The sequence below is a fragment of the Malurus melanocephalus genome, unplaced genomic scaffold, assembly GCF_030028575.1.
Source record: "Malurus melanocephalus ecotype Western Australia unplaced genomic scaffold, MMel_1.1 scaffold_155, whole genome shotgun sequence".
Taxonomy (NCBI): domain Eukaryota; kingdom Metazoa; phylum Chordata; class Aves; order Passeriformes; family Maluridae; genus Malurus; species Malurus melanocephalus.
In genome coordinates, this window is record NW_026623387.1 from 239,197 (window position 1) to 259,153 (window position 19,957).

The window sequence follows — 19,957 nt, forward strand, 5'->3', positions numbered from 1 at the left end:
TAAGTTGTATTTAACTTAACAATTAATTCATGGGCATTGTTTGGAGGATAAGCTACCAATATCTGGATTCTATGAGTGCAAGAAAGTCTAACTAGTTTTGTTTGCAATTTCACAGAGTGAAAAATTGAGTTCTTGACAAAATCTTGATCTGCTCAACATTAATTATAACTCTTCAGAAATWTAAGCACTGGCAAAAAAATCAGTCTTTGCTGGTTAGCTCGTAAATATCTTAGGAAATGGACAGACAAATGAACTATTTAACAGTTCCCAGTATGCTGCTACAAAACTGTACAATTTGGAGACATTTTCATGCAACAATGCCAGAAGAGCCWATCAAAACTCCCTCACCATATAGTATCTTCCACAACATTTTGTTTACAGTTTTGATAACTTGAAGAGGTTTAAGCGTGTGGCCAGGCAGGAGGCTCCAGTAGCATATCGAATCTCTTTCAGTATGCCAGTCCATTCCTTCTTCTCATCATCATACCTGCATATAAAAAAAAAAAATCTTAGAAAATAGCTTCTTTACATTTGAGTTTGATGCTTCAGCACACACACATGAAAAGGATAGTCCACAAGCAAAGGCTTGTAGCAATCATGGTGCTGAAAGGTACCACGAAAGGCTGCTCTTGTCCTCCACTCCTGAACAGAAAGATGTTCTTGTTTTTCCTAACCCCTAAAAGCTTGTTGCTGACATGTGTCATGCTTTAAATACCCATATAAAAGCTTCCTCCTTAAGTATTCCTTCTGAATTTCTTCAGATTCTTGCAAATAAAATTGGGGGTATTTCCTTCCTACTGCCAACTAAGTTTACAGTTCTGAGTTTACAGTAGCAGCTAAGAGTGGAAGCAGAGATATGTCTCATCACTGCTGCTTTGATTAGCTGAAGAAATTGTAGCAGATAGAGACTTATGATTCTCTTGGAACAGTTACTCATTCACTATCAGCACATCAATATGTACATGCCTCCGTGTTTACATGCACCACAGTGTCACAAGAGAATGTTTTCACTGGCAAAGCTACGTCTGTCAAGAGATGGCAATTTACTCTTAAAGAACTGAAGATCATGACTTGGATTGGTCAAATAATAGTAGGTGGAAGTAGTCAAAAGATCCAAGTCTCGTGTTCATTTGTTACTTTCTGGCAAACTTTTTTATCTGTCAACAAGTATTTTACAACCTGTGGTATGGATAATTTTCAGAGTTAAATAGAAAAACAGTGTTAGCTTCTGGTGTCTACGAACCTCAATTTTAGATAAGGCTTTTGACCAGAAAAGAGTGACTAAAATGAAACTTACTTCCATATGTCAGTGACTTCACTAGGTGCAAATTCTTTAGATTCAAGTTGAATCATTGCAAAGCCTCCAATAGCATATAAAGCTCCGCTTAAAGTGACTAAACTGATGGAACTTCTCTCTTGGGGAAATTCAGGCATAATCTCCCATCTAAGGATGAAAAGAAAAAGTCAAGTTAAACACATGAGAAATATTGTAAACTGAATGCATTAAAATACTTCTCTGGGTGACATWAATTCAGATACCAAGGCCATGGTTTAGTAAAAAGAAAAAAATCTGAGATTTACCAGCAGTACGTTCCAGCGTCTCCATCGCCATAGGGACTTCTGCAAGTCTTAAGTGGCACAATTATACTGTTATGACATCTCTTCCCAGGGACTATTTCTTACAGATTCTCTGATTCATCAGTAAYGCACTTCATGAAGACCTACTGTTCCTCAGTTACTCTCATTTTTCCCTGTAGTTTCCAAAATGCATATTTATTTCAAGTGGCATTGGAATAATAATTTGGAGTGCATGCGGGGGCAGGAAAAATGTCCAGAGACGAGCTCTGTAAACTGCTGCTGTTGTTGTTGAAGATGTGACTGCAGACCAAGTGTCTCAGAGGGAGTATATGTACCTGAACAGCTTTGTGAGTCTTGCCTCAGAGCTCCTAAAAGCCTAGATGATAAAACACTTGCTTCAAATAGCATGAATAYTGCACTCACTTATTGGTGGTCAGATCAAAAGCTTCAACAGATGCAGTAAGGCCTTCCTCAGTGACACCACCTGCAATGACAATCTTGCCCTTATGGATGGCTGTTCCAAACATCGAGCGAGGCACTTTCATTGGAGCCAGGTCTCTCCAGTCTCCTTTCTTGGGATTGTACACAAATAGCCTATTAGTGCATTTCCTGGGGAGGAAATTGAAAACCAGTGATCATTTCTAATGAACTTTTGACCTGGTCCAAGTAGATCTAATTCAGGTAGATTGTGTAGGTTTATCTATCTCTCCTGGAGATCCTTTTTATATTTAATCTGAGTCCTTGCAATGTGTACAAAGCATTAATCACATCCATAGAACTAAATCAAATGTTAAATGTGGTTTACATTACCCAGAGAAGCAAGTTCACTGTACCTTTGAGGAAAAAGACAACATCCTTTCCCAGCAAATTGTATTCAGATGGATTTGTGRAGGAATATATGGCAAAGGTTATGTGAAAGAAAAATTATACTGGCGTTTTGGCTGATATGACAAACTTTTATCTCAACTACTCCCTACACAAACACTTAAAAATTACCACATGTTCAATGTTYCTAATGTTATACTCATTAAGGTATGACAGGTATCACAGGTCAGAAAATTGGAAAAACTGAGACAGTAATTCCCAGGCACCTTGATATTTGTGAGCATCCTTATAGCTGTGTAGTACTACTGTGTCTGCAGTGTAAGTAAAATTTACTTAGAAATAAGTATGGTTATTAAAATAACAGGTTGGATTAAAATTTATATGTAATTTACCTTAGCACAAAAAAAATACATCCTACATACCATAATGTGTTCCTCTCTGCCAGACTGTTAGTAACCTTAATCCAGAGATGCAGAAAAGGGAAACCCTCATTTCTGAGTGTAAGGATAATATCTATTAAGGACCAAGAAGATAATGTCATTAATTATCGCAGAAAGACTTGGAAACTCACTTATCATCAGTTTTTCCGCCAAGACAATATATCAATCCATTGTTTGAAATAGTAGCATGGCCATATACTTTGATGGGTAGTTTTTTGATTTCACCCCATTTCATTGCCCTGAAACAAGAAGATCACCATTAGGTTTTTTTCAACTAACAATGGGCCAACTGCATGTCCTCAGTGGGCATAATTAATTTTGAAACATACACAGGGTCATAGCACAATACTGAATCTAGTGACTCCTCAGTGCGAAGGTCCTTGCCTGCTATTACATAGATCTTGTTGTCTGACTCTCCCAGCCCGAAGAGGCACCTGGCTGACGGCAGTGGAGGAAGGGCAACCCACTCACCAGCAATGCTATCCAGCTGAAAGAGCATCAGAACAGGAAGGGTTAGGAAAGGCAAAGAGTAAAAATCCACACAATGAATATTGTTCCACAGAATTTATCTACTGGCACTCAGTGTCTCTCAACAGCAAATCTGCTTGCCTGAACAACCTGCCCGTCCCTCAGTGCAGCTAATGGATGATGYCTTCTACCCACTCATGCTCCACAGTGCTGAGATCTAGCAGAGTCAATGCTGTACAACTCTCTTTGTGTCTGCTCATCTTCACTGTTTCCTTGCCTCTTCATTAAGCTCTTCTTCCTTACATGAAGGTCCCTCACTCTCAGTTCCCTATCATGTTGGAAAGAACAAGTGGTTCCTCTTCCTGCCTGAGGGAGCAAACACTTCTGCAGTTCCACACCTGCATGTTCAGCTGGTTGTGCTCATCGCTACAGTGAGATGCCAGACATGCTCACATGGTTCTTACTGATAAGTAGACATCAAATGGCAAATGACACACATAYTCTGCAATCTCTAGAGCAACAGATGTATGTTTCATCACAAATACCCTCAAAGGTTCATGAGATCTCTGAAGACACAATGAATAAAAACTTCACTCTTAAGCAAAACAGGCAGTCACTGCAGCTCCCATGGCAATATTTCTACTGCAGTACTCTCATGGCTGTCTYAATTCACATCCCGTATGCTGAAAACACCTAAGCAGAAGTAGCAGCAGGAGGACAGAAGAAAAAATAATATTTTCCTAGATTTAGTGCTTGTTTTTTGTTTTGATCTGACAACTTGCAATTGAACCTGAATTATCTCTAACGTTCAAAAAGAATTATTCTCTCACAGCTATGGCACATAGATCTGCTTGACATTGGTACAGGAAGGAAGGGTAAGATAAGAGTTTATGTGAGCATAAAGGCATTTGATAGAAAGCAAGAAAGTCCAGTCAAAGTAAASTTCAGGGCTTAACTGGGTGACATTCTTCCAGAAGTACGTTCCACAGTCAAGCTTTCCATGCTAAATGCATCTCCCAAATTTGACAGACCACCCCTATTGGACAGAAAGTTTTATTGCAACAGTGGACATGGATTTGGACATGGATTTCCCCACTAGCTGGAGCTGGGTGGGGTAATGAGAAGATGTATCCCTTGGATACCACAGCTCACTTAGTGCATCAGTCTTCAAGATGACAAACTAYCCCTACAGTCAGTAGATAGGGCATCAACTTGTCATGAATTTTCAAGCCAGTGGCAGCCTTGTTTGCTCCTGGGTTGCAAGCTACCAAATGCAACACTTCACTGGTGGAGAAAGGAAGATCAGCAAGTGAAAATTGGTTTGGCACCTCATTAATATTTTACAGAGAACAACAGCCACATGGGTGATACAGACAAGTATTTTAACTATAGAGAAGAACAGCAGCAAGGCTAAAGATGACAAGTAAATGAACATGATTTCAGGAAGTGGATGTTGACATATGAAGAAAGATTCTGAAAACCTCATCAGTTTTTAGTATCTTGAGGTTTAGTTTCTCAGATGCTTTTTCAGTTCTGGACTAAATACACATTATGACATCAGCCTGCTGTTTCTATTGGAAGAATATTTCTGTAASAAGTTTTGCACTCCAGTGATTAGTGTTTTACATCTACATAAAGAAACAAGTGTTAATTCCTCCCCTACAAAGACTTGGCTCTCATTGATGTAACAAATGTCTGAAATCAAGTCTTTCATTATGTGAAATCAGTGAGCCATACTCCTATAAACAATATTTGCATGTTTTAATATCTGAAGGCTTTAAAATTTTATCACTGCTTATTACTGTGTTTTATTTCATATTGAAATAGGACTTACTTTTACTCTTTTAGGCCAGTSTGCCTTAAGAGAGGACACGGCCAGCAGCATATTGCATAATTCATCACAAAGTAGTTTAAATAGCATATTTTAGCATAGCTAAAAATACAACAGATTTAGTTTATGGTATAAGCATGCCTAATTGATTTTTTTCTGATTTTCCTGAAATATTGTAGAGTTATATTTAGCRTTAATTAGCCTTATATTACACAGATTTACAAAAATACAAAATTACTCTCAGTGGAAACAGGGTATTTTCACTACTGACATTGACAGTTTGCCAAGAAAAAAACCTTCTGCCTCTAAATTACATATTTATATGGCCCTTGGGCTTTCAAATGTAGATACAACAAGCAGGACTTCTGCAATTTTAGTGACAGAAATCACACTTAAAAATACACACATTACTGCTGTCCTGAAAGCATTTCAGATGAAAAAAAAAGAAAGACATAGCATTAGATATAAATCAGCTGAAGCACTCCAACTTTCATCGAAGTTATCAGAAACACATAAAAAGTATTTTACAAAAGTATTATTAGACTTAGACRTCTGTATCATGAAAAATCTGGCCCTTAATAAAAGCCAGTACCTAGATAGAATATATTAATCCTTTTAATATTTTCTGAGAACTCACCAGGGATTAATCTTGAAAAAGAAGATGCAAGTCCTCAGTTTCATTTCTCTCTGAGACAAAAATAGATACTTCTCTCCATCACCATACAAAGAGACTTGACAACCCACTCACAGAGACTCAGAACACTTTTCAGTAACCYTCATAAGTATTTTATACCAACAATAATAAAGCTTGTACCTGGAAGAAGTATGACTGGAAAGGCTGATCCTTGTTCTCCTCTTCTACATACAGTCCTCCAACAATATAGACCTGATTTTGTTTGGTGACTATACTGGAATGATTTCTGGGAATCTGTTCTGCCAGGGCTGCTAGGTAGCATTCATTTTCAAGAGGATCATAGGCTACTGCAGCAGTGTCATTAACCAGAAGAATCAGGTCTTTGACGAACATGCCATGCCTGGGAAGGTCATTTAGGTAGCCAGGCAGTAAATCTTCATCTCCTACATCACCATTCASCTCCCCTTTGGTTGACTTTTCTGTGCTTTTGCTAGAGTCAGGCAATTTTCCAGCAAAAGCATCCTTAATAATCTTTACTTTTTTCTGAAGGTCTGAGTTGCTTTTAATTATATCATCCTTCTCAACCTGTTCTTTGAAATATTTTTCTGGCATAAGACGAAAACGTATGCAGTCAAAAATCTCCCCCAGGCTCTTTACTCTGTTCTCCTTGTCTGTTCGGACCCATCTCATTACTGCTTCAAATACCAGTTCTTCCTTCTCTACGTTTAAACTGTCAGTTGAAATAACTGAGATAAGTTCATGCGGGGCAAGCTGCATGAAGTCCTCTTCTTTGCAGATCTGCACAAAATGATCTGAAACAAAATCACGGGCAGAAAATGCAAGTCTTGGGCAGTCAAGCAGAACACCTAATCGAAGGATGGCCAGGCAGTTACCAACAGCAAGCCTCTTCTGAAGATAGGAGACGCACACAGTGAATACAGAAGGGATCTGAAAGCGACTGGCCAAAGCAAAAATATCTTGCACATTAGAATCATTGAGATCAATACTTGCTGAATAAAGGTATTTGACAACCATATCCAGGATGTTTGGGTCAACATTATCTAGAACTACCTCCTTCTTTTTCTCTTCATTTTGCTCAGATAGGAAATACTCACGAAAATAAGGGCTACATGCCGACAGAATCAATCTGTGGCAAGGCAGGCTTCTGTCACCAGCTTTTAGAGAGCAATCTACAAACTTTTTCTCTTCAAGGAGTTCCTTCAGGCCATCTTGAAGGAGGGTGGATTGGTAAAGTCTGAGCTCTTCAGTGAGTTCCCTTTGGGAATCCATTTCGCAAACACTTGGGAAAGGGGAGGGAGCAGAAAGGTTTAGCTGTTGTCTGCCCAAAGGTTTGTCTGTAGAAAAGGCAGACCAATGTGCTATTTGCCCTGCTTGAAGCCTCTGCAACTTAATCTCACTAGCTAAATATAGGTACATACTCTTACAGGTCGGAATTTGGGATGGACGGTTTGGAAAAACAGAGTTGCTCTCGCAGCTGTCAAAGACTGAAAGAAGCAACTGTTGCTCTTAGTCACTATGGTCAAGTTTTGCCATCATTCTCCATACTGAATCAGTAAGATTACGTGCAATGTAATAAATTATTTGACGTGAGTAAGGACAGCAGAATCTGACCCTCAGTGAGACAGCTATGAGCAAAATTGCAGAGATACATGTTACTAAATATTCTGAAATAGAAATATTATTAATCAAGTTGTCAGTTGTAATTACTGTTCACTTTTTCAGAGTTGCTTAATACAGCTCGTTGCTGCAGTCATAAAGATACTAAAAAAATCCAGAACTTTGCATCGATTGCCTATGTTCKAAGATTATTTTTTTACGTAACCATATCACATATACAATTTCTTCAGATATTAAGACTTCCATATTTTTGGCTGCTTCTTAATATCCATTTGGTTATAAACCAAATGCTATTGTTAAGACATAAAATATATGTCATTTAAGTAAAGTCTTGCTTTCCAAAGTAATTCAAATGAAGTCTCCACCCATATGGCAAAATATTCTTTGAATGTAATGGAAACAGGATCAAAATACAGCTACTTCAATGTAAGATCTACAACATGAGATAATATTATCAAGTTTTATTGAAATAATGACCACTTTTCAATACAGGTACTTTTCCATTAAAATATATACCTTGGAAGATTTTCTACAAACACCAGTATTACATTCACACCACAGTTACTTTAACAGTCAGCTGCTGAAACAACAGCTGAGAGCAGAGCTCATTTGACTTTTTCCATTTATAGAAACCAGCACAGAGGTTTTATCTCAGTAGTAAACGTAACAGCTGTGTCTTCCTTTTAAACAATAAATGACTCATTTCTCTGTAACACATAACATCATAAAAGGTCTAATGACTCACACACAGAAGCTATTTGCATGTGCACTTTTTTCTAGATCATTGCTTAAAAAAGCGCTCTAGCAAAAACAAACAAGCAAACAACAACTGCATGAGGATATCTGGATTACTCTTAAATACTTGGAATGATATGTGCAGAACATTTAGCAAAATTATGAGACATGAAAACTATTATTTGAAACAGAATTGCTTTTTCTTAAAGCTGTCAATAACATAGCCAATATGCCTACATACAAAATGTTCTGTGTATTATGGTATTTCTGTGTTGAAAATCATTAACACAAGTTATAGAAATTTAATTCAAACATAATAATTATGGGAAAGTACATCACTCTGTATAAATACATGAATACTTGAAACTGAGCATCAAAGTGGATACCTCACACTGCCCTGTCTCAAACAGTGGTCTCCATGTGCAGAAAACAAGGCTTCCTTTTCTGCCATATTTCTGTGTAAAATAGCAAGAGGTGCCAATCAAAGGGCAAATCATAAACACAGGAGCCATGAAGTTGTAAAAAAATGGTGGCTACCTGCCATAGCTGTGTTGTCAGGGGACTGTCAGGAAACCAAACAATCCGAAAACACCAGGTTACACAAGTGTGTCAAATGGCAGTGCCATGCCCGTTGTGCAGAGGCACTGCCAGGTGCCACTGTCAGACAGGCAGAGGGAATTCGCAGGTCCTTGCAGCCGTGACCGAGGGCAGCCCGCAGGGGGCAGCGCTGCCTCCAGCAGCTGGGCCCCGGCCTGCCTGCCTCAGGGAGTGGCTGTTTTGTCACTGCTTAGAGAAGCAGCACAATAACTGCAAAACATTTAAGCATACAAGGATTTTGAATAATCTTTCTTTTATGACATAGCCTGAGGAYTTATTATATAATATTTGCCTGCTCTTTAGCTTTGGCTTGTTCTTTCTCTGCTACTCTGATATTTCTAAATTATCTTCTACAGCTCTCTGAAGTACAGCAAGAACTGAGAGTTTTTCCTGCTTAGGAAACAAACACGTGCCAATTTAAATCAGGTCATTACTTCCCAGAGTCCCTGCAGTGTGAATCCATCCTTTAGCTTCTCTATTGCAAGTCCCAGTTCTTCGGAAAAAACAGGCTCCCGATCATGTTGCTATTTTGAATCCATGAGATATGAGAGAAAATAAAGCAGAAGGCACTTTTAAATTTTGTTATTCCATTTTAACATGAATTTGACAGTATGAAAAAAATACCTCCTTACCTTATTTTCATCAGCAAAGTAAGCCTGCAAAGGAAAACAAAAAAGAACCTTGAAAAAAGATGTCTTAAAACCCGCATCTGCTAATAACTCCTTGGGGTCAAAACTGTRTTGGGTAGGTCTTCGCTAACAATCCAGTCTACATGGGTTTTACTTCCAAGTTAAAATAATTTACAAAAGAATTGTAACAAGAGTTTCTATTTTTGATGATAGATTAGATACCACTGGATTATGGTATTTTTCATTAAACACCAGTCTTTGAATTTTCTGTCATAACRAAGATTTTTTAAATGGYAACATTTTCTTACTACATTTGTTACACTAACGAAAACACTTCATAGGGAATAAAATGTTAATATGAAGACAAACTGACAGCATCCTGGTATTTTTTGCCTCATGTGCAGCAGCATTTACTATTCAACTTCAAAAACTAGTTTAAAATGAGGAGTATAAAAATTCAGTTAACTCATACKCAATCTAAGAAATGAACACAGTAACGGAACAACTCAACAAACGGAGATGTGGGAAAAAGATACCATCTTTCCCATTCTGTGTATGTGGAAATTAAGGTTCAAACTCTTCAGGATATCAGATCTCTGAAAATATCCATGGCTCTAGAAATCTCTGGACTAGCAGGTTCTAGATCTTATTTACYAAAAGGAGCCCCATTTTGCTTCAGCCGCCCCTATGGACTGGTGAGAGGCAGCAAACAAAGCACTTTCCTGCTCAGCTGGCTCTTGAGCTATACAAGACTCTACAGAAAAACATCAAGTATTGTGGAATATTGATGTGTGGCCACTCTTTGGGTCTGGGCAGCCTTTGTTTTCTATAGCAACCACCTTCTAACTATTTTCAGCTTCCAGTCTTTGAGAATATACAAAGCACAGGTGACAAAGGCACCAACAGAAGAAATAMATCTCMATTTAAGAAAACGGTGTATCYTCAAATATGCTRAAGACTGAATAAAAAATTGCAAAARTGAAGAGAAAAAAGGCAAAAACCTAGGAAAGAGAGAAAGGAAGTAAAAAGAGCTTATCTGTATTGGTGAAAGACCACCAAGATTAAAAGGAGAGGAAATGACTGTGCTGCTAGCCTTGCTAATTTACCAAATTTCAGAGATTGCTAAGAAAACATCTCAATTGTCAATGCATCAAGGCTAACATCTACATCAAGGTAGATGTGCCATCTACCCCTGCAGTTAATCATGAAGCCAGGTGTTACTGGGTTGCACACTAAATTTGGCAATTCATTGAAAAGAGAGTCAACAAGCAACCTAATGCATAAAAATTCCTGAAATACWGGGAGACGTAGTAATACAATATTATTGCTGCCTTTCTAAAAAACTTTCGAGTTTGAATCTTAGATGAATGTTGAGCATATAGATATTACTATGTATTCATCTGCTCCAAGAGTAGGAAGACTTGTTTAATACAATCAATATCTGATTATATTACACTGCTGATCTGTAAGCCATTCCTGATTTTAATGTGTTGAGAAACTACATTAWAACTACTCCTTTAAATATCTACTACTATTTATTTTGAGTAATAGTTCTTAACTYAAAAATTCATACACAGAATAAATTCCTGAAATAATCAGGATGTTTAATAAAAGRCATGTAGATGTGTTTYAAATATAGAAAGTACAGTTGCAGCTTAGCTTTAGTAGAGGATTACAGCTATACATTGCTTAAATCGGAATAACCAAAAAAGAATTATTTTATTTTTCTGTTCTTTGTGGTGCCACTTACCACAAAAGCATCTGTATGTTCATCAGATTCTATTTCCACATCATCTGGAGCTTGCTCCACTGTTAGGTCTTCAAGAGGTTGAGGCTGCAAATTAAAAYATTGTAGTAAGTAAATTCATGTAACTAGTATGTTTAATATATTTTTATTATTGTTAACACAGTATTGTATCTAATTTAAAATAACTAAACTGAGTACCTTTTCTTCCATTTCATAATCCACTCCAAATATAGGGTTAGCTGAATAAACTTTGTGAAGTGAATGAATCTCTTTCACTGCCTCCTGTAGTTTCTCTACAGGGTCTATTTTAAAACCAAGTACATATCCTCCACTCTGTGTAACAGAGAAAAAACAACATCTGTTTATTAGTCTTGCTTATTATTTAAACATTTTTTTCTCCTCAACAGTGATTTTCAGTTTAATGATAGCAATTTTCAGCATGCTGAGAAAATGTGATCTTTGATATTATCTTTTTTCATTCAGTTGAATAATGAGTGAAATAAAAACAGTAACAATGTTTTAACAGCTAGCCCATTATATAAGAGGGGAACAAACTCCTTATGCAAAAAAAAAAACCACAAGCAAACAAGGGTGGGAAAAATTCAAAAGTTATATTAATTATTTATTTCCCAGCTACTCAGCAAGTGTTTAGTCTATTAGGTCTTGATGCTGTTATTAAAGAAGCTTTCAGATACACAGAAATAAAGAAAAAGATTCCAAAGAGTGGTCTTATTAAGTACAGAATTAATTRGATCCCAAAGATAATCTGTTAGAAGACACTGTATTCAACAGTTATAAGATAGTCATGCTGGCCTATTGYTGCTTTGTTTAGAGAAACCATAATTCACAATAGCCATATTGACCTTAACATACAYTTTAAGCAGTGCAAAGAGAACTTTTTTAATGTTTTCAAAAGGCGCCMCAGAAGGAAAGCTCTATGTACCTTAAAAGTAGTCCCATAACATTTCAGAATTAGAGAAATATTGTATATAAAAATGGAATCAATAAAAAAGGCTATTAAAGCTTCTTACCTGCTGAGAACTCTCTATCACAAGTGCCAAGCCAAATTTTGAGTCTCTCATTTTTATTGAACGCTAATGATAAAGAGGTATAAAACAGTGAAAAATTYTGTTAATTACTGGATAAAAATCTCTGTTTCAGTTTGGTTTTTTACACTGTAATAATTACAATTACTGGCTCTGGAAGCTTGGCTACTAGCATTCCCTCCCATTTACCATTACAATTCTGAACCCCTGGAGCCTCAGGAATAAGTGTTTTATTAGAAGTGGTAATAGTAAATTTTTGAATATCAGGTCCACAGATAATTATTCCAAGTATACGTAGGTGGCATGAAGCATAACAGTTAATACTAAAAAAATCTGAAATGCAAGCCATTTTCAACATCTGTACCAGCCCATGAAATCCYCCAACTAATCTGACAGAAAAGAAAATACACCCTGTGGCTGGCAAGARTAAATTCGTCCCTGAATGTGAGACATGAAATATAATTTTGGTGAGCTGGAAGTTTTAACTAAAGACTTGAACTGTTCTGAATGCTGTTTCATTTTGAAAACAGTTATTGTAAGATACTTACGATTTGTAGATATGGTATGCTGACATTAAAGCTGTCGTTCATATTTGCATGCCAAACTATTCTCACATTAGTAATAAARAATGTTCCCAAATTTCCCTATTAAAGATTGAAGAAATGGTGTGTTAGAACTGCTTTTAAGTACAGAGCTTTTGTCCCCAAACATGATGATTTCTTTAAATACAGGCAAGGTACAGCTTCATATTTAATTCACTAAAAGCTTGATTCTACCCTACCAAACCCAGTCAAAATTCTATGATTGCAAGGAAGCAAAATCCAATCTTCTTAGGCTGCAGAACCTCCGCCATGAAAACTGGTGGGAGTACCTAATCCTGCAGCAAAGCTGGATCAAATCACAGCCCAGACAACCTCATGGGAATACATAAGGCATCTGAAAGTATTATTAACTGAACAGATCTGCAATGGGCATGAAGTGTAAGTATAAWGGCATGTGGGTTAAACTTAGGTAATTGAGGAGATGTGTGCCAAGGGAATGTAGAGGAAAGAACTTTTTAGCTTGTCARGGTGGATCATGTTTCTATTCTGGACTAAAATTGCAGACAGAATATCAGCTCCTGTTTTGTTTCACTGCTCCAGGAAATGCTTGCAACTAATGCCCTGTAAAATAAATGYTTTCTATTTTTATCTTAAAGTCTTTAGTTTTTCTTATTTTAAGACACAGATTCCTATTCCAGTATTTTTGATTTACAGTAATCAAAAGACTATAATCTTAATACTGTTTAGTCAAAGCTGCATGTAAACATACAAATATTCAGCAGAGTAYCTCAGAAACATGAATTTCTTTCAGGATTATACAGAGCTTTAGATTCATAAATACACCTTTTMAACAGAAACTGTGTATCTATTTCCTTGCATGTTAGCAAAGTCATGTAGACCTTCAGGCAGCCAAAAGGAGATTTTGTTGTGGTGAGTAGCAAATGTATGGGATCAGTTTCTCTGCATGCATCAGCTGATAAAAAACATTAAAGATAATTCCTCTGAGGTTACAAAACAGTAGTAGTACAACTGCTAGACGAAAGCTGAAGCATTTTAACTTTTTGTAGTCTATGTAATCTGACTTCACTATACCTGGTCACTTGATAAATTCCAAACTCCATTGACTTTATCATATATTTGTTCTTGTGGTAACAATCTCAGTTGCTTGTTTTGAATCAATGCACTTCTCAGCTTCAGATCACGATACATTTTAGAAGTTTCATAAGCCCTACAAAAATAAAACACATATTACAGTTCAGTTTTTCTATTGTCATTACTATTTTAGTACAGATAGGAAATTTATATTTTCAGCTTTCTTTTATCACCATGCTGCACAAAAGTCAGAATACGAGTAAAACGTTTTTTACATAATCCATTATATTCCAGCTTTCCTTAATGTTTTCTGAATGTCAAATACGGACAGTCATACACTGTGTCTATCAGTAGTTGTAACCTCCCATATTTGAGTCATTGTTCAAACACTACTTTAAGTACACTACCTGTGCACGGCAATAACTGAAGTGAAGAGTCTGGGACTCCCAGGAACAACATTGGTAAATATGAACTCAAACCTGGTATTGTTACATTTAGTCAATATATATAGAGCTTCTGTCTGCCCTCGTAATTTCTGCAAGGAAAAAATGAAATTTTACATTCTGTCTGTATAGTAGCTTGATTGTACAAATAATAAATGATCTTCAGATATTGTTTAAGTTATTGTTCTAAACAGTGTATATGGAGGCATGATCCTGATTATACCACTGATCTACTGCTGTCTTCAACTGAAGTAATTTTTCTTTCTGATAAACTAGCAGTGTCATCAATAGTAAAACTCATGAAGCCTGCCTGCTATACATTTGCAATATCATGACTGAAACAGTGTTTTTGGTTTGTTATCATGTGGTTGTGCAGGAAATCTACATAAATTCTCTGATAGTTCTTTGCAGAAAGTYAAACAAATAACTTGACAGTTGCATGTAATTCTATTCAGGTTACGTATTTGAGAGCTCTCAACTTGTAAAACTAAACTTTTATTACTGTTCTATTACTGTCCTTGCAAGTAAACTTTGGGATTATTGTTGACATAGTGCAATAAGTATAAATAACTAATTACAGYTTCTTTTACTATTTTAAAAGTAGATTTTTGAACTTACTGAGTTGGCAGTTCTTGTAGTTATATTTATAACACAGTTGTAACCGACAGCTTAAAAGTCAGGGGAGAAAAAAACATTGTTTTGAGAACAAGAAAAATAACAGTCAAAATTACAAGTACATTACTGAATTTTGTAGTACAGCTTTGGACACTGYATGTGAAAATTGCACCTTGTGATTAATGGCCGGGGGCCTCATCACAACACTGAAGACTAATTTAAGATGGACAGGATCTTGGGAGGTTGTTCAGTCAAGAGCTGTTCTCAAAGCAGGACCAATTCTGTCTGGCCGCTCAGGGTTTCGCCCAATCCATAAATATTTCCACAGAAGGAGATTCCACATTGAGCACTGGAAGTAATTTGGGTACAGAGTAACTGTGTCCTGCCCCTGTTTCAGCACATTAAATAAAATATGAGCAGACCGCTAGCTACTCATACATTTAAAGTGAGAAACTTATTCAGAGTTTACAACACTAAAACTGGAAAGGCAGGCACTTGTGGGGAACTAATAGCAAAATGCAGAATGTGAATAAACAGGTGGCAACAAGAGGTACAAGTAAAGCAATGTATGAAGACCCTCAAACTTTTGTTTCTTTCTAAAAAAACAAATGAATACCATATCAGCYAAATGAAAAATATGCCCAAAGAACTCTTCAACTTATTTTCTGAGAAATGAAAATTGAMTATTGAATATTACTGTTTTGCTACAAATTATCATCTTAGTTCCTGTATTATAAATAGATTCATTAGTAAGCTTATTTCAGACTTTACAGAACAACACAGCTATACTTTACTATTCTGTACTGAAATCAATACTTTGTGAAAGAATRGCATGCTACCACAAAGGAAACAAAAGGTAATACTTACAGAGATTGACTCTGGGCAATGACAGTGAGCGCCAAATGATCCGCAAATTTGTCACAAGCAGTCTACCTGGAGATAAAGTGTAGATATTTTTAATCTCAATAAATTAAATTAAATTAAATGTTCTGCTCTGTTATAAGTATTTACCTCTAGTTTTGAAACACCAGGATATTCCTTCCCCTTGACAAGAAAAAGAAGAAAAGCACAGGACATCCCACCAGAAAAATCACTAAACCACTACACACAWTTTTTTCTTAAATGCTAGGAGAGAAAATCTAACAAGGAACAAATGAAACAGCACTTCTCAAAACCAAACCAAGAAGACTTATTGATTTCAATCCAGATGCTTAKAGTAAAAATGCAGACACAACCAGGGCAGAACTGCTCTGGGCAGGAGAAGGGGAAGGCAGTGAGTTAACTACCACAGCTGTCTYCATGAATAACCTCACCCCTGTCATATGCAAATTTATTCCATTCTGTACCCTGTAGAGCAGCACATYCAATCTCCTGAAGGGTCATCTCAGYATGCAGGCAGCTTGAGCTCCTGCCTACTACATATTACTGATTCAGTTAAAAACAGGGTGGRAAAAGTTAAGCATTGAAGAGGATTACAGCAGAAGATCATCACACTGTTTATAAATTGATTATTCTTACAAGGCTTTCGATTCTAAAAAAATCCTGAGACAAGACTATCACCTTCCTCTAACTTTAATCTGAAAACACTCTGAGGCAGATCTTTGAAATAAGCAGGATCTCTTCTGTGCAACTGAACACTGGTACTGAGTTCAATGGAAACCTGTCAGGGCTTTCATAAACCTACACAGGTTAAATAACAGGAAGTTTAAAATTTCCTGAGGATGCAGTTACCTCTGTCTCCATTGTTTCCTTTTGTATCTTCAACAGACTCTAAGCAGTCTATAAGGACCTCTCCAGGTCTCATTTTCATTTGTCTAAAAAACAGGGAAAAATAATTAGATTTCCAAAAATAAGGCCATTTGTTTCCCTACTTCACTCTCAGCTGTTACCTGCGTGCWATGAAAAATCCACATATGCACACATATACACGAATCAACTTTACATACCTGAAATTATCACTACATCTCTCAGATTAAAAATATGACTATCTTTATTATTAAATTGTAACAGCAAATAAATACATAATGATGTAGTGAGTGTGACAAAGAAAATTATACCCCAAAGTAAGGAGAAAGTGTGTGGAAATAGGACAAAAAAGCAAAAAAAAACCACTTGCATTCGCGCAATTTTCAGAGATAAGAGTTTATCGCCTCTTGATGTACTTTCAGGTCATAAGGAGTGGAGCTAGGCTCAGGAAAGAAGAGATGCCACCAAAAATTCAGATGTGTGAGGACAATCTGCTATATTTTCCACACAGTGTGGTTTGGTTTTTTGGTGAGGTTTTCTATTTATTTGTTTAAATTGTTATTTTGCTTTATTTAACTGATCTAACCTCCTAATTACATAACTATAAATGCAGTGATTTTTTGCTACATTTTAATCGTATTGTGAAAAGCAGCCAAAATTCTTCATGCATGGCATGACAAAAACAAAATGTATTACTAGGACACGAATTTCGTGAAAGACTGCAGAGCCGCGTTCCGTGAGGAGGATGCCACCTCCACGGCAGGGACACCACGTCCTCGTAACCATGAGTGCCACCGTCCCCTCAGACACACGCCTTCAGTTTGGTTCCACTTCTCCGTGCCAGAAAAGCTCATCTGGTGAACGTATACACCCTACCGTCGATCCTCCAGTGCCCAACCTTGTTTTATTTTTATAGTCTGGAAACGGTGACTGTTCCCACCCAACAAGCTCGGCCCGCCCCGCTCTGCCAGGTGAGCAAGCCCTTCCCCGGCCGCCACACCGGGGAGGAGCTCCCGGCACACACGGCGATGCGCCCGSCATGCACCGCTCCGGGAATGGCGGTCGCCTTCAACCTCCAGGGACGGCGCTCATCCAGCCCGGGGGCGCCGAGCGGGCCCGAGAGTGCCGCTGTGAGGGCAGGGTCGGGTCGGGACACGGGCACTCACTGCGCGGAGATGTCGAAACGGACATCCCTGTCCTCCCAGAGCACGTCCAGTTCCCCGCTCATGGCCGCCACCCGCCCMGATGAGTCCGCGCGCCGCCCTGGCAACGGGGTGTGGGCGGGGCGGGTGGAGTCTCGCGCACCCACGGCGGTCGGGATTGGCTGCGGCGCTGCACGTGGGGGGCGCGTGTGCTCTTCCCGCCCCCGCTGGCTCCGCCCCCGGCTCGGTTGAGGCGCTAAAACCCAAAACTTGAGGAGCCCTACCGTTCTCGGTAATTCGGCCTTGAGTCCTGGGGATTTGGGGGGGTGGAKGCTTGGTGGTTTGGGTTTATTTTAAAATAGATGGGATATGTAATTTTAAACTTGAAATTACTTGAAAACTGTATCCTAATGTTAATTGCAGTGTCCTACCACTTCCAAATTAAAAAAAAAATACTCTTGATTATGAATCATAGGAAGAAACTTGTCCTTTGACAGTTCTTTCCCTGAAGCTTGTCCCTGGGTTGTCGTGGACCCCGTTGCACCCATCTGGAAGTTGATACAAAGTGGATGAAATCAGAGAACAGCAAGCGGGAAGTGCCTTGTCCTCTCTCGGGCMGTGTCAGGAGAGGAACGGAGGGTTCGATTCTCCTCTCCATCCCACCAGGGCTGCAGAGTGTATGATTGAGTGTCTGTATAGTATTTAGTTGCTGACTGGGACTAAACAATGACAACTGCCTGAAAAAAGAAATCACATCCATGTGGGAGGTGGGGTATTAATCAAGTAAATGTCTTCTTAGCTTTTTAAGTTTTTAATAGTTTCAGTATCTTAAGTGTTTCAGATTATGTGTAATTAAATAGAAACAAGAATACAAAACCCAGCTTTGTTTTTAAGTGATTTAAAACAACAGCTGAAATAAACACGAGCTACTCACAGGTTCTCCAGATAAACCAGGGTCACCTACATCACCTTTTTCTCCTTCTTTCCCCTTGTCGCCTCTAGCTCCTCCATCTCCCTTTAAAACCATGTTGGTAAGCAGACAGTAAGTCTGTTTTTATTACACTTTTCAAATTTCTCTCTAGTAGCTTTTGTTGAATGCACATTAAACTTCCATCATGAGTGACAAATCTTTGTTAGAGGTCATTTAAATAAATTGGTATTTTGTGAATTAATAACTTGTAGAATTGGGAAAGTATTTTTATGGGAAAAAATACCTGAAGCAGTTTGAACAATGAAGCATCTCAAACAATTGTATGCAGACTGAGGGGTTTCATGGGATATTGCATAATGGAAATTATTATATGTGTCTTAGAAAAATAAGATAACACTCTAACCTTGCATGAATGKTAGAATTGGATCTTTTGACCTGTTTTTAAACTGTTTGTAATGTGCATCAGCCTGTGAGCTTAGAGCAGTAATCGTGTTTGTAAGCCAGCTCTCAGCCTTTAATGATCCTGACCAGCCTCAGCTGATGTCCCCACCCATCCCCTGGCACCTTATTTCAACTCAGCCTCAGGGCATCAGTTTTGTCCACAGTAGAGCAATAGGATGTTGCTGACTGGCTCTCCCAGAGCCCTGTCTGGGTGTGTTGATATCCCATCCTGTTGTGTCCTGTGTTGGTGCTGGGTGCCCTGGACTAGGGCTGCTCCCAGCCTGCCCGTCTCCCTTGCTGTGGCCGATGGCGTGAGAGGCTCAGCTTGGCTGTCTCATTTGGGACTCCCTGTTCCCACTGCCCTGGGGATGCAGCTGGTCAATGCTGCTCCTGAGAGAATTGGTGCCATTATTTACTGCTTGATGTCAGCACTGGTAGGTATCTGAATGTCAGAAGGTATCTATAGCTCTTCAAAAACCCCTTGGTGAGCCCTGAGTGAAACATCAGCCCTATTGCACAGCATTTGCTTGTGGTTAAATGCTGTACTAGTGGAGCCTCGGATAGGTCTTCATACTCAGAAACTAGTAAAACTCTACCTCATTCATACATTTAAAAAATGTATGTGTWAGCGTTTGTTTAAATGCTGASAGTTGAGGTTGTTCAGCCTGGTGAAAAGCAGGCTCAAGGGAGACCTCATGGTTGTCTTTCAGTCCTTGAAGAGGGCCTGTGAGAAAGATGGGCACAGACTTGTTGGAATGTTGGAATAGGACAAGGAGTAATGGTTTTAAACCAAAARAGAGTAGATTAGATATTGGATGTTCTTTACAGTGAGGATGG

The 19,957-nt window shown here is 38.2% G+C and overlaps 2 protein-coding genes across 3 annotated transcripts; both read right to left on the reverse strand.

Annotated features, from left to right (window-relative positions):
- Window positions 1-8: 8 nt before the first annotated feature.
- Window positions 9-7,754, reverse strand: KLHL41 (kelch like family member 41). Its single transcript, XM_057371709.1, has 6 exons — window positions 5,957-7,754; window positions 3,173-3,330; window positions 2,975-3,082; window positions 2,002-2,187; window positions 1,298-1,444; window positions 9-487 (listed from the first exon to the last, which is right to left on the reverse strand). The coding sequence occupies exons 1-6, from the start codon at window positions 7,211-7,213 to the stop codon at window positions 376-378; spliced, it is 1,968 nt and encodes a 655-aa protein (XP_057227692.1). The 5' UTR covers window positions 7,214-7,754; the 3' UTR covers window positions 9-375.
- A 118-nt stretch (window positions 7,755-7,872) lies between these two features.
- Window positions 7,873-17,883, reverse strand: BBS5 (Bardet-Biedl syndrome 5). Of its 2 annotated transcripts, XM_057371710.1 has the most exons (12): window positions 17,773-17,883; window positions 16,592-16,674; window positions 15,728-15,793; window positions 14,864-14,913; window positions 14,210-14,337; window positions 13,803-13,938; window positions 12,717-12,812; window positions 12,154-12,216; window positions 11,321-11,455; window positions 11,126-11,209; window positions 9,379-9,402; window positions 7,874-9,270 (listed from the first exon to the last, which is right to left on the reverse strand). In XM_057371710.1, exons 1-12 carry the CDS (start codon window positions 17,832-17,834, stop codon window positions 9,169-9,171), a joined length of 1,029 nt encoding a protein of 342 aa, XP_057227693.1. In that variant the 5' UTR covers window positions 17,835-17,883; the 3' UTR covers window positions 7,874-9,168. The 2 variants fall into 2 exon arrangements, with proteins under 2 accessions (XP_057227694.1, XP_057227693.1); XM_057371711.1 differs by lacking the exon at window positions 11,321-11,455 and having other exon boundaries at window positions 7,873-9,270.
- Window positions 17,884-19,957: the final 2,074 nt, after the last annotated feature.